The sequence below is a fragment of the Trachemys scripta genome, chromosome 24 (genome assembly GCF_013100865.1).
Source record: "Trachemys scripta elegans isolate TJP31775 chromosome 24, CAS_Tse_1.0, whole genome shotgun sequence".
Lineage (NCBI taxonomy): Eukaryota > Metazoa > Chordata > Testudines > Emydidae > Trachemys > Trachemys scripta.
The window spans coordinates 13,953,126-13,968,048 of NC_048321.1; the positions used below are offsets into that span (position 1 = coordinate 13,953,126).

Genomic DNA, 14,923 nt, shown 5'->3' on the forward strand with positions numbered 1-14,923 from the left:
CCATCCCACTCCCCCATCTCCTCCCCCTGCCCCATCCCACTCCTCAATCCTCTTCCCCATCCCTATCTCACTCTCCCATCCCCTCCCCCTTCTCTTCTCCCTGCCTTCATCCCACTCCTCAATCCCCTCCCCCTCCTCTATCCCCTCCCCCTGCCCCTATCCCATCTCTCTTCTCCCCCACTGCCTCGCGCTGCCCCCACACGGGCACTCACCCTGGTACAGAAACAGGACCAGGCAGGGAGCATCCCGGGCTGCCAGCCCAGCCGGGGAGCGGCACCGAGCGAGCTGGTGCAGCATGGGAAGGACAGAACCTGCCTCCCAACTGGACAGGCTGTGCACAGCAAGCCCTGCTTGGCGCTCGCAGAAATCAGGGGGAGGGAGCAGTGGGGGGACAATGCCCAAACTACACCCATGGCTGGCATGGGTTGATGTCCCGGTGCCTCCCCCCGACACTGGCAACCCTACAGTGTGTCCCTGTGGTGTGGGAGCTCCTCCCCAGCTACAGGGGGCTGCTTCGCCCTCCCTGCCAGGTGTAGTGTATTAAACTGCTCCCCGTAGGAATGTGCTACTGGTAGCAGTTACTGATCGGTGGGATTGTAAAAAACTGCTACTTGACGTAGCAACCTAAACCTCCCTTGCTGCAATTTAAGCCCATTGCTTCTTGTCCTGTCCTCAGAGGTTGAGGAGAACAATTCTTCTCCCTCTTCCTTGTAACAACCTTTTACATACTTGAAAACTGTTTCAATCTTTCCTCATAGGTCATGTTTTCTTAGGGTTACCATACGTCCGGATTTTCCCGGACATGTCCGGCTTTTGGGGGTTCAAATCCCCGTCCGGGGGGAAATCCCCAAAAGCCGGGCATGTCCGGGAAAATCAGGAGGGCTCGGTGGTGCTCGGCCGGGGCCGGTGCGGGGCCGGGAGCATGGTGCCGGGCCAGGAACCAGTGGGGCAGTGCCGGGCCAGGGTCACAGTGCCGGGCCGGGCGCGGGTCCGGGGAGCCGGTCAGCCGGGGAGCCGAGCCCGCGGGGAGCCGGGCGGGGAGCCGGGAGCCGGGGAGCCGAGCCCACGGGGAGCCGGGCGGGGAGCCGGGAGCNGTAGCGTTTTACCCCTAATCTCAATAATTACACAAGGTGCAGGGCAATGGACATTCAGGTTCAAGGAGATAAAATATTTCACTTGTGATGTATTAAAATCAAACCTTTTATTAGGTTAAATAAGATTTCCCCAGTGGAGATGAGTCTTCAGCAGCAGAAGAGGTTCTTCTAGAAACAGAAGAGTAAACTTGTGGGGAAGTGTGCGGGAGAATTAAGCAGGATTTTATAGCAAGGAAGCTTCAGATCAGAGATTGTCAGTGATTATGATCTCTTAAGCTTAACTCTTTTTTTCCCCCTCCCAAGACTCTGTAAAATGCTGTGGTGACTGAGCAGAAAATAACACAGCAACAGGCAGTAAGGTCTGTTGCAGGGATCGGCAATCTTTGGCCCGCGACCCACCAGGGTAAGCCCCCTGGCGGGTCGGGCCAGTTTGTTTACCTGCTGCATCCGCAGGTTTGGCCGATCACGGCTCCCACTGGCCGCAGTTTGCTGGTCCAGGCCAATGGGGGCTGCAGGAAGCAGCGCAGGCCGAGGGTTGTGCTGGCCGCCGCTTCCCGCAGCCCCCATTGGCCTGGAGCGGCGAACCACGGCCAGTGGGAGCCGCGATCCGCTGAACCTTTGGACGCGGCAAGCAGGGGTGAAAGTAACTTAAAGGATTTACCGGTATGCCGGAGTCCCGAGCGGGGGGGTGGCCTCAATCGGAAGAGGCGTGGCCTCAGCCGGAAGAGGCGGGGCCTTTCAAGGTTTAAAGGCCCTGGGGCTCCAGCTGTGGCTGGGAGCCCCAGGGCCTTTAAATCACCCCGGAGCTACCAGCTGCAGAGGCGGCTGGGAGCCCCGGGGCTCAGGGGCGAATTAAAGGGCCCAGGGCTCCGGCCACCGCAGAGCTCCAGGCCCTTTAAATCACCGTGGGAGCCCGGCTGCCGGAGCTCCGGCAGCGCTTTAAAGGGCCCAGGGCTCCCCGCAGCAGCCGAAGCTCCAGGCCCTTTAAATCCCTGCCCGAGCCTGGCTGCCGGAGCTCCGGTGGGGACTTAAAGGGCCCAGGGCTCCCTGCAGCGGCAGGAGAACCGGGCCCTTTAAATCACCACCCGAGCTTACTTTCACCTCTGGCGGCAGGTAAACAAACCGGCCCGGCCCGCCAGGGCTTACCCTGGCGGGCCGTGGGCCAAAGGTTGCCAATCCCTGGTTTATTGAGTAGGAAAAAATCTTTATAAACACAAACCAAACAAGGTAACTCAAGCAAAAAAACATTCCCAGCCCTCAGAAACTGACACCGACAATGCGACGTGGCGGTGAAAAAAGCCAATGCTGTCTTGGGATGCATTAGGCGAGGTATATCTAGTAGGGATAAGGAGGTCCTGCTTCCGTTGTACAAGGCGCTGGTGAGACCTCATTTGGAGTACTGTGTGCAGTTCTGGTCTCCCATGTTTAAAAAAGATGAACTCAAACTGGAACGGGTGCAGAGAAGGGCCACTAGGATGATCAGAGGAATGGAAAACCTGTCGTATGAAAAGAGACTAGAGGAGCTTGGGTTGTTTAGTCTGACAAAGCGAAGGCTGAGGGGGGATATGATTGCTATCTTTAAATATATTAGAGGGATTAATACAAGGGAGGGAGAAGAATTATTCCAGCTTAGTACTAATGTGGATACGAGAACGAATGGATATAAACTGGCCGTGGGGAAGTTCAGGCTTGAAATTAGACGAAGGTTTCTGACCGTCAGAGGGGTGAAATATTGGAACGGCCTTCCGAGGGAAACGGTGGGGGCGACGGACCTGTCTGGTTTTAAGATTAAGTTAGATAAGTTTATGGAGGGAATGGTTTAATGGTAAAACATAGTAGTCAAGGAAAACCAAGCAATGGTAGGTAAATAGTATAATGGCTGACAGGGGTCAGGCTGGAGACTCTTGCCTATATGCTCGGGGTCTTACTGATCGCCATATTTGGGGTCGGGAAGGAATTTTCCTCCAGGGCAGATTGGCTGAGCCTCTGGAGGTTTTTCGCCTTCCTCCGCAGCATGGGGCAGGGATCACTAGCAGGAGGGTCTCTGCCGATTGAAGTCACTTAAAACAGGATTGGGGACTTCAACAGCAGAGTCCAGGGAAGGGGTAGGGACGGTTTTATGGCCTGCAGCATGCAGGGGGCCAGATCAGATGATCATAATGGTCCCTTCTGACCTTAAAGTCTATGAGTCTAACTGGTTCAAAGAAGGAATTGGATAAGTTCCTGGAGGATAGGTCCATCAATGGCTATTAGCCAAGATGCTCAGGGATGCAATCCCAGGATCTGGATGTCCCTCAGCCTCTGGCCACCAGAAGCTGGGACAGGACGACAGGGGATGGATCACTCAATAATTGCCCTATTCTGTCCATTCTCTCTGGGGCACCTGGTATTGGCCACTGTCGGAAGACAGGATACTGGGCTAGATGGACCATTGGTCTGATCCAGTTTACTACAGTAGAAGAGATTGGAGACCCAGGCCCAATGAATGGCTATCTAATCTAATCTTATCTATCTATCTATCTATCCATCCCAAAACAGACCCCTCTATCTCTCCATTACATATACACCCTACAATCTATCATTCTCTCTCTCTCCCCGCTCCCCCCCGCCAGAGACACCCATCTGATTCATTGACTCCAAGGGAACTATGGCCCATTGACTCCAGCTGGGATCTGTCTATATTTTACATACCTGCCCCCCTTCTGGGTAATCCCAGAGCAGAGCAAGTGAGTGGAAGACACTAGTCCAGTCCCAGCTCTGATGGGAAGCCAGGCCCAGCTGCTCCATGGGATGATGCATGATGCCCCCTAATGGTCACTGATGGAATATTCTGGGCCATGGGGGAGGGCTCTTTCCTACCTCCTCAACCAGAGATTGATGGGCTCAGAAACAGGCCGTGTGTCCCTTTTACACCCATCTCTCTAATGAGGCTGTGGATCATCTCATTGTCTGTCCAAATGGCCAATCATGTCTGAATCCTGGCTCTGGCGGTTTCCAATGGCAGGGAGTTCCGCAGGTTAATGCCATCTCAACAGAAAAAAACTTATCATTTATCCTCTTTAAATCTAAGGTTTTAAAGGGGCAGCTCCACAGGGTTAAGGGGTCATCCACATTATCCATGGTGGGTGGGTCTCTGTTGATCCTAGAGGGCTCTCTCGCTCTCCCCCCATCCTCTCGGTGGGATGGTTTACTGTAGCACCGATGTAACCCAGATCCATACCAGTGTGTGTCTGTTACCCCCTCTAGTGGCTGGATCCTGTAAAGTGGTTTAGGGAGGTGTGTTGCCACACACACAGCTACAGATGTGTCTCCTTTAATTCCAATGTTAAACTCTCCTGCATTTGTCCCCCCCGAAGTCCAAGGTTCAATCCTGGTGCCTGGTATCTTTCCAACACCTGCTCTGTGCAGGAAGCAGAGCTGCCCTGGCATGTGGGGGTGGGGGGAGAGCTGCTTTAACCCTTTAGGATCTCCACCCCTGGTTGGTGGATCTTGCTACAAAAAATATTTACGTTAAAAAAAACCGGGTTTTTCAGCTGAATATTTTTCAGTTTTATGACAAAAAATTGGAATATTCTAAGAAATACCCCCCCCCATAAACAAACCCCATTTTCCAACAGACTCTAGGGCCTGTAGGAGTGTGGGTGTGGTATGGGCGATGGCTGTGTCCCTATAGTTAGTTAGTGTGTGTGTGTGTGTGTGTGTGTGTGTGTGTGTGTGTGTGTGTGTGTGTGTGCTCTTCTGATTCCACTGTTGGGAGACATCCTAGATCTAAACAGCTACAGAACTGGGTTTCTGATACCCCCACGACCCCCGCTAGAATTAAACTTGGGGAAATCAGCCCAATTATCACAAACACACACACATAATCCCAGACACAAACCCGCACACGCACACACTCATTATCTCACACACAGACACATGATCCAAAACTCACGGTTACACAGACAATCCAGGACTCAGAATTATACACACCACACACACGATCCAAGACATGATTACACACACATAAGATTTGCTATCACACAGAGATGCACACACACAGTCCAACACTCATGATCACACACAGACACAGACAATCTGAGACTCGTGTTTGCATACACCCAGAGTCCAACACTCGCAATGACACACAGACAGACACACAGTATCTGAGATTCATGATTACAGACAGACACACACAACAATTTTCTCTTGTCTGTTTTATTCCGTTAATGCCACTAAAGGGGAAGTGAATCTGAGCTGAGCGTGGGAGCCTTTAGCAGGGGTGCGCCCGCCTGCCACCTGCGGTGTGGTTATATAGGGCCACATGGCTGGGACGTGAGCATGGGGATCACGAGAGGACGTTCGCCAGCAGGACGGTAAGGAGGGCTGGGAGGACGAGTCTGGCTGGTTCTGGAGCCATGCTGGCCGCACGGGAGGCTGGTCTGCATTCGGCCTTGCTGTAATCCATACTGAACTCTGAAAAGGCCCCTTCGAACTTTTGTATATTGGTGCAGTCAGATTCGGTGGCGCAGCCTTTCATGGTGGTGTGCACGGTTGTCCCACCTGTGGGGGGGCAAAACAGCGGGGTCAGTGTCTAGGGACCTCTGGCCTCTTACGGCTCTGACCCTATACAACACCCTCCCCCTCCTCCTCTGTGCCATTCCCTGCTGCCCATCTAGGCCCACTCCCAACAGTCTCCCCTCCTCTGCTCTGATATAGTCTCACTCTGTGGACCTCTGGGCAAGTCATGTAGGGCTCTGATCCCTAATGAACTTTGGAGCAGGCCTGTGTTAGTCCCACCATTCACCTGGCAATGGTGTAGCTCACCGATGGTGGCAGTAGTGGGATCCTTAAGAAGCTCTCAGTCAAGGCGTCTGTACAGAACCTGGCATGTTGGGACTCCCAATTTCAGCCAGGTGGGGGCATGCAGCAACTTGCACAGCAGGGATCCCCATCTCAGCCAAGGGGTCTGTGCAACATCTGGATCAAAAAGGTCCCGATCTCAATTGGGGCATTATACCATTCTACCACCAGTAAGAATGAAATATCTCTGGGACCGTCAGGTCGAACCAGCTGGGGGATTTCTGCAGCAGTCCCAGGGATGGTGTGTTTGTGCCATCATTTTTTCTGTATTAGTTTTGATTTGTAGAACAGTCGGCTCTAGAGACACCACTGCAGTGTGGGGGCCCATTGTGCAGGGTGCTGTGCATAGGACAGTATCCCATGTCCATCAGTGGCCAGCACTAGATTCTGCAGAGAAAGGGACCAAAACCGCCCAATAGGTGGGATAATCTCCTCCTACTCTAGATCTCGTCCTGATTGCTAATAGCTAGAGATCACCTTAAGACCTGAAAGAGGAGGTTCAATATCCCTGCCAACATTTTTACAATCATTTATTATGATCACTCCGATAAGCATACAATCCCTTTTTGAATCTTGTTCCACTCTTGACTACGGCAATTTCTTGTGGTGGGGAGTTCCACGGATTAACGGTGTATTGAATGGAAAATGTGTTTCCTTTATCATAATGAACTTGTCCCTTTTCAATTTCATTGAACATTCGCATATGTCCTATCCTGTGACAGCAGGCGTTCAGAAGTTCTCGATCTCCCCACTCTAGTGCTCAGTGACATTTTTCAGCTGAAACTTTTTTCCAGTGAAAAATGCAGATTTGACCACTTGGAAACATTTTGCGAATTCAAAGTTACAGAATTGTTTCAGTTGGAAGAAACCCCATAAAAAAAAACTCTGGAAAAAAAATAGAAACTTTTCACTCTTTTGGTTCAAAACAACTTGTCCTTCCAACATTTTTTTTTTTTTAAAAAGAACAACATTAACAACCCCTCAAAATCAAAACCAGATGTTTCCTTTGACCCCAAATGAAACCTGTTGAAAGTGCCAAAAAAAAAATTAATTTTCGATTGGACCCGAAACAACTATTTTCTTCCTATTTTTTGATGTTGGCATAGAACTAAAGATCGATCTACCTAGCTATCTCCCTTATTTGTTCAGCTCTCTGCTTCTCTATCACAATCATAATTTCATATGTTCTATCACGTCGCCTCTCTTATGCCCAAGGAAAAATAGCCCCAGTTGGTTCCCCTTCTTTCCACAGGCTTTTCCAGACCTTCCTTGTCACCTGTCTCCAAACCCTCATGAATTCTAAAATAAAACCCCAACGGGTGCGTAGGGGAAACAGAGGCACAGTGAGGAGAAATCACCAGGACAGAATCCAGGTGTGCTGAGGCTCTACCCAATTCTTCCCCACCTCAGGGGATTGCCGGTGTGCGTGGCTCGCTCCTGGATGGGGAAACCTGAACAGAGAAACAGCCAAATGGCAATTACCGCTTTTCACGGTGCCGCTCATATGGATGCACTGGGTCTGGGCTCCTGTGCAGTCGATGATCTCTTCGCTGCAGTGGTGGGTAAACACCGAGTAGCAGGCTGGGCAGCGCCGGCCGTTCAGGGTGGTGTTAGCCGGGGGCACTGGGAAGAAGCGGAGCAAACGCAGTCAGCTCGGGGGACGAGCCCCAGGCGGCGTCGGGGCAGGGAGAGCAGCTGGGGGCTGCACAGCTCAGCCCTGGGCGCCCCCTGCAGGGGGAGCTGTAGCTCCGGGGACACCGGGGGCAGCAGGGGCAGGGGGGAGGTTTGCAGCAGGGATCCCTGGACCCCGCCCTCAGTGAGGCCAGCTGGGTTCACACCTGGCAGGACCCTAAAGCCCCGCCCACTAAACTCCACCCAGCCAGGATCTGAGTGTTGTTCAATGGGGCGCCCCCTGCAGGGCAGGAGGACTACTGCCGGGGCTGATTGTTATTTCATGGGGCCCCCCTGCAGGGCAGGAGGACTACTCCCAGGGCTGAGTGTTATTCAATGGGGTGCCCCCTGCAGGGCGGGAGGACTACTCCCGGGGCTGAGTGTTATTTCATGGGGCACCCCAATGGATTCTTGCATAATCCTTTTTCCATCCTCCCACAGAGACTCCTGCAGGGGTCAGGAGGAGGAGGAGGAGAGGACATGAGGAAGGGGAAGAGCTGGCGGGAGAAGAAGCAGGGAGACAGAGACGGAGCTGGGTACCGGTAACGGAGGCTGTTTTACAGGCCTGCCCCACACAGCAGGCGATGTTCGTGCTCATGGATATCCCGTTCCCAAAAGTCATGTAAAGAGGACTGAGGCCGCACTGCTTGGAGGGCACGCAGGCCTTGAAAAAGGTAGGACTCTTAATCTTGCCTGCATGGGAGGAAGAGGAGATGAGGCTTCATTCGCTGGTGTTGCTGTCTCCGCCTCCCCATCACAACTCTTCACATGCATGATCATGATCAAGATGGGGAAACTGAGGCATGGCGTACGGGAGGAATGATTCATCCAAGGTCAGTATAGAACCAGGAGTGCTGATACCCACTGCTGCTTCCACCCCCTCAACCTAACCCTCTAGATCTCTCTCCCTTTCCCAGAACCAGGGATGGAACTCAGGAGTCCTGGCTCCCAGCCCCCACTACTCAAACTCACCAGACCCCACTCCCTTCCCAGAGCCATGGATGGAACCCAGGAGTCCTGGCTCCCAGCCCCCTGCTCTAATCCACTAGACCTGCCCACCTCCTGGTCCTGGGAAGGGAATGAAGGAGGGCTGACTCCAAATCAGACTGTGTTCAGGGCTGGTTCAAGGTGTCCGGCACCCACCTGCTACGGTTTCTGTTTTAATGATCCCACAGGAATCCATTCGCTCACTGCAGACTTGCACACCGCCTGTACAGCTGTCACTTGTGCTGAAGCAAACCTCGCACGAAACACAGGTCCCTGTGGAAGGAAAGGCAACACGATTCATCTGTGCACAGCCCTCACTCCACTCTCTCCAGTCCCATTGACTCCAGTGGAGCTACGGCCCATTGACCTCAGCTGGGATCTGGCCCTGAATTTCTTGGTTTTGTTCCNTGTGGGGCACTCTAGGTGGGGTCTCTATGGTTTAGTGGCAGGGAGGGAAGTGTGGGGAGGGAAGCATACTGCAGAAGTTCCCCATAGTGCCCCACTCCTCTGAGTGCCCCATGGCACCTCGCCCCTATAGATCCAGGCTCCGCTCCTCCCCGTTGTGTTTGGGTCAGATCCTCAGCCCGGTCAAAGCCACCTGGCTCCCCCTTTTTGAATGATACATTTTGTGGTACAGGATCGCCAGGGTAGTGTCTCTGGTGAAGATGCTGGTGAAGATGCTGTAAGCTAACAGGAGAGAGCTCTCCCCTCGGCTTGAGAACTCTGTCAGTGCAAGATTGATGTTGACAGGAGACGCTCTCCCTCCGACGTAGCGCTGGCTGAACAGGGTAGGTTAAGGTCGGCATCACTACGTCGGGGTGGATTTTTCACAGCCGGAGAGAGGTAGTTATCCTGCAGTGGGCATGTAGTGTAGGCCAAGCCAGAGACAGAGCCGAACAGGGACAGAAGGAGCGTGGTTTACTGAAGCTGGCGGGAGAGCAATCAGGATTCAGGAGACACTTGTGCCCTGCAGGTTTCTGGCTGACGTACCGACCTAGGCTCAGGAGCCAGGATAAAATGGCCTTTGGGTGCTTTCATGCTGTTTCTGCTCGCAGAAGTGGTGAGCAATTCTCATTGTAACGGACAGCCTTCGCTTTAGGGCAATATTTACTTCCAGTCCCCGTCCCCCCCCCCACACACACACACACAAACACACACACACCTTTCTTTTCTTGTATTGAATTCTTCCATGGATTTAGCTCCTGCCTCTCAAAGAGGTGGATTAAACTACACCCACAGGAGAACCCCTCCTTACACTAAATATCATATTGCCTCTATATCAATCCATGGGATACCCACAGCTTGAATACGGCATGCAGATCTGGTTGCCCATTCTCAAAAAAGATATATGAATATTGGAAAAAGTGCAGAGAAGGGCACCAAAAATGATTAGGGGGATGGAACAGCTTCCATATGAGGAGAGATTAAAAAGATTGAAACTGTTCATCTTGGAAGAGAGACAACTGGGGGGATATGATAGAGGTCTATAAAACCCTGAAAGGCGCAGCGAAAGTAAATAAGGAAGTGTTATTTGCCCCTTCACATAACACAAGAACCAATCATCACCTGATGAAATTAACAGGCAGCAGGTTTGAAACAAACAAAAGGAAGTATTTCTTCACACAAAGCACAGTCAACCAGTGGAACTCATTGCCGGGGGATGTTGTGAAGGCCAGAAGGATAACTGGTTCAAAAAAGGAACTGGATAAGTTCCTGGAGGATAGGTCCATCAATGACTATTAGCCAAGATGTTCAGGGATGCAACCCCAGGGTCTGGATGTCCCTCAGCCTTTGGCCACCAGAAGCTGGGACAGGACAACAGGGGATGGATCACTCAATAATTGCCCTGTTCTGTCCATTTCCTCCAGGGCATCTGGCATTGGCCACTGTCAGAAGACAGGATACTGGGGTAGATGAACCATTAGGGTTACTTCTGGTATACTAAAGTAGAAGTGATTGGAGACCCAGGCCCAATGACTGTCTATCTATCTAGCTAGCTAGCTAGCTATCCTGATAGACCCCCCTCTATCTATCCCCATACACCCCCTCTATAGATTGACACCAGCAGGGATCTGGCTATATTTTACATATCCTTCTGGGTAATCCCAGAGCAGAGCAAGTGAGTGGAAGACAATAGTCCAGTCCCAGCTCTGATGGGAAGCCAGGCCCAGCTGCTCCATGGGATGGTGCATGATGCCCCCTAGTGGTCACTGATGGAATAATCTGGGCCATGTGGAGGGCTCTTTCCTACCTCCTCATTCAGAGATTGATGGGCTCAGAAACAGGCCGTGTGTCCCTTTTACACCCCTCTCTCTAATGAGGCTGTAGATCATCTCATTGTCTGTGCGAATAGCCAATCATGTCTGAATCCTGGTGCTGGCAGTTTCCAATGACAGGGAGTGTTGCAGGTTAACGCCATTGCACCAGAAAAAACTTATCATTTATCGTCTTTAAATCTAAGGTTTTAAAGGGGCAGCTCCACAGGGTTAAGGGGTCATCCACATTATCCATGGCGGGTGGGTCTCTGTTGATCCTAGAGGGCTCTCTCGCTTTCCCCCCACCCTCTCCGTGGGATGGTTAACTGTAGCACCGATGTAACCCAGATCCATACCAGTGTGTGTCTGTCACTCCCTCTAGTGGCTGGATCCTGTAAAGTGGTTTAGGGAGCTGTGATGCCACACACAGTTATAGATACATCTCCTTTAATTCCAATGTTAAACACTTGTGTGTTTCCAAGGTTCAGTCCTGGTGTCCAGTATCTTTCCAACAACTGCTCTGTCCAGGAAGCAGAGCTGCCCTGGCATCCCCAGGCGAAGTGTGTGTGTGGGGGGGGGGGGGGGACTGCTTTAACCCTTTAGGGTCTCCAGCCCTGGTTGGTGGGTCCTGCCACAAAAAAATATTTATGATTAAAAAAAAAATCAGGTTTTTCAGCTGAACATTTTTCAGTCTTATGACAAAAAATTTGGAATATTTTAAGAAATCCCCCCTCCCCCCCAGTAAACAAACCCCATTTTCCAACAGACTCTAGGGCCTGTAGGAGGGTGGGTGTGGCTTCTGATAGCCCCATGACCCCCGCTAGAATTATACATGGGGAAATCAGCCCAATCATCACAAACACACACACGTAATCCCAGACACACACACACAGACTGACTATTTCATAGACAGACACATGATCCAAGACTCACGGTTACACAGACAATCCAGGACTCAGAATTATACACACTACACACACACACAGTCCAAGACATGATTACACACACATAAGATTTGCTATCACACAGAGATGCACACACACGGTCCAACACTCATGATCACACACAGACATACACAACATGAGACTCATGTTTGCAAACACCCAGAGGCCAACATTCACAATGACACACAGACAGACACACAGAATCTGAGATTCATGATTACAGACAGACACACATGACAATTTTCTCTTGTCTGTTTTATTCCGTTAATTCAACTAAAGAGGAAGTGAATCTGAGCTGGGCGTGGGAGCCTTTAGCAGGGGTGCGCCGGCCCGCCATCTGTGGTGTGGTTATCGAGGGCTGCGTGGCTGTGCCGCGGGTGTGGTGATCAGGAGAGGACGTTCGCCAGCAGGACGGTAACGAGGGCTGGGAGGACGAGTCTGGCTGGTTCCGGAGCCATGCTGGCCACACGGGAGGCTGGTCTGCATTCGGCAGTAGGGAGATCCGCACTGAACCCCGCAAAGGTCCCTTTGAACCGTTGTATATTGGTGCAGGCAGACTCGGTGGCGCACCCTTTCATGGTGGTGTGCACGGTTGTCCCACCTGTGGGGGACAAAACAGCGGGGTCAGTGTCTAGGGACCTCTGGCCTCTTACGGCTCTGACCCTATACAACACCCTCCCCCTCCTCCTCTGCGCCATTCCCTGCTGCCCATCTAGACCCACTCCCAACAGTCTCCGATCCTCTGCTCTGATATAGTCTCACTCTGTGGACCTCTGGGGAAGTAATGTAGGGCTCTGATCCCTAATGAACTTTGGAGCAGGCCTGTGTTAGTCCCACCATTCACCTGGCAATGGTGTAGTTCACTGATGGTGGCAGTAGTGGGATCCATAAGAAGCTCTCAGTCAAGGCGTCTGTGCAGAACCTGGCATGTTGGGACTCCCAATTTCAGCCGGGGAGGGGGGGCATGCAGCACCTTGCACAGCAGGGATCCCCATTTCAGCCAAGGGGTCTGTGCAACATCCAGATCAAAAAGGTCCTGATCTCAGTTGGGGCATCTATTATACCATTCTACCATCAGTAAGAAAGAAATATCTCTGGGACCGCCAGGTCAAACTAGCTGGGGGATTTCTGCAGCAGTCCCAGGAATGGTGTGTTTGTGCCATCACTTTTTCTGTATTACTTTTGATTTGTAGAACAGTTGGTTCTAGAGACACCACGGCAGTGTGGGGGCCCATTGTGCAGGGTGCTGTGCATAGGACAGTATCCCATGTCCATCAGTGGCCAGCACTAGATTCTGCAGAGAAAGGGACCAAAACCGCCCAATAGGTGGGATAATCTCCTCCTACTCTAGATCTCGTCCTGATTGCTAATAGCTAGAGATCACCTTAAGACCTGAAAGAGGAGGTTCAATATCCCTGCCAACATTTTTCCAATCATTTATTATGATCCCTCCGATAAGCATACAATCCCTTTTTGAATCTTGTTCCACTCTTGACCACGTAAATTTCCTGTGGTGGGGAGTTCCACGGACTAATGGTGTATCGACTGGAAAATGTGTTTCCTTTATCATAATGAACTTGTCCCTTTTCAATTTCACTGAACATTCGCATATGTCCTATCCTGTGACAGCAGGCGTTCAGAAGTTCTCGATCTCCCCGCTCTAGTGCTCAGTCACATTTTTCAGCTGAAATGTTTTTTCAGTGAAAAATGTAAATTTGACCACTTCAAAACATTTTGTGAATTCAAAGTCACCAAATTGTTTCAGTCGGAAGAAACCCCATAAAAAAAAACTCTGGGGAAAAAATAGAAACTTTTCACTCTTTTGGTTCAAAACAACTTTTCCTTCCAACATTTTATTTTTTTAAAAAACTTTAACAACATTAACAACCCCTCAAAATCAAAACCAGATGTTTCATTTGACCCAAAATGAAACTTTTTCTGACTTTTCAGTTTGTTGAAAGTGCCAAAAAAATCATTAATTTTTGATTGGACCGGAAACAACTATTTTCTTCCAATTTTTTTGCTGGTGGCATAGAACTAAATATCTATCTAGCTAGCTATCTCCCTTATTTGTTCAGCTCTGTGCTTCTCTATCACAATCATAATTTCATATGTTCTAGCATGTCGCCTCTCTTATGCCCAAGGAAAAATAGCCCCAGTTGGTTCCCCTTCTTTCCACAGGTTTTTCCAGACCTTCCTTGTCACCTGTCTCCAAACCCTCATGAATTCTAAAATAAAACCCCAACGGGTGCGTAGGGGAAACAGAGGCACAGTGAGGAGAAATCACCAGGANAGTGGAGCTACGGCCCATTGACCTCAGCTGGGATCTGGCCCTGAATTTCTTGGTTTTGTTCCAGTGTCGTCCCTCCCTCTATTGTAAAACCGAGTGAGGTAGCTGAGAAAGGGGAAGAAATCTTTCCCTCTCCTAGAGCTCGGTGGGAGCTGGAGGTCCCCCTCTCCCCAGAGAAGATCGGTGGGGAGAATTTCCCCCAGACGGGACAGATGGCAAGCAGCCCCCCAGCCTAGGGGCAAGATCTCAGCACTGAGGCATATTTCACCCCGGGAAGGAGAGCTGCTTCCCACCAGAGCAACTATTCCAAGGTGGGTCTTTTTGTATCAGCGCCGGGCAGGGGTTCCAAGACCCCCGAAACGCCATTCTCACCTGTGTCCAGCAGGGCCGAGAGGAGGCAGAAGAGGAGAGGTGTCTTCATGCTGCCGGGGATGGAGCCGGACTGTGCTGTGAGCCAGGGGTCTCTGGTGCAGGAAACTTTCTGGCTGGAGGTTGGCAATTATCCACAGAGGCGAGGGCGATGTTGCAATTAGCGTCACCCAGCCCAAAATGGGAAGCAGGAAGGATTTTAATTGGAGGCCTTGGAATGTCAACCCGGAGGGCCCCCAGGAATGTAAGGGCTGGATGCGGTGTTCATCACACGCCCGTGGGCGGCTCAGTGCACTGCCCTGGGTTTGATTCAGGCCTTGGGTGCTGGCCCCATGGGCTGGGGTGACGCCCGGCACCTGCAGCGGGCTGGGGGGACAGGTGCTGGGTTTGTGGCAGTCGCTTTCTCGCCGGATTGGAGGGGCCGAGGACAGCCCTCCACTGGAGGTGGTGCCGGTGGAGCGGGACGATGGG

General features: G+C 51.5%; 1 protein-coding gene across 1 annotated transcript; it reads right to left on the reverse strand.

Moving 5' to 3' along the window:
* Positions 1-5,275: 5,275 nt before the first annotated feature.
* LOC117869727 (phospholipase A2 inhibitor subunit gamma B-like) lies at positions 5,276-14,597 on the reverse strand. Its single transcript, XM_034756795.1, has 5 exons — positions 14,456-14,597; positions 8,751-8,867; positions 8,148-8,300; positions 7,419-7,559; positions 5,276-5,636 (listed from the first exon to the last, which is right to left on the reverse strand). Exons 1-5 carry the CDS (start codon positions 14,502-14,504, stop codon positions 5,422-5,424), a joined length of 675 nt encoding a protein of 224 aa, XP_034612686.1. The 5' UTR covers positions 14,505-14,597; the 3' UTR covers positions 5,276-5,421.
* Between the last annotated feature and the right edge of the window lie 326 nt (positions 14,598-14,923).

Excerpts from the sequence above, each read along its gene's own strand:
- LOC117869727 (XM_034756795.1), bottom strand. The coding sequence starts at position 14,504 with ATGAAGACACCTCTCCTCTTCTGCCTCCTCTCGGCCCTGCTGGACACA. Across the intron at positions 8,868-14,455 it reads CTCGGCCCTGCTGGACACAG|GGACCTGTGTTTCGTGCGAG; the intron begins GTGAGAATGGCG and ends TTCCTTCCACAG. Across the intron at positions 8,301-8,750 it reads TAAAACAGAAACCGTAGCAG|GCAAGATTAAGAGTCCTACC; the intron begins GTGGGTGCCGGA and ends CCTCCCATGCAG.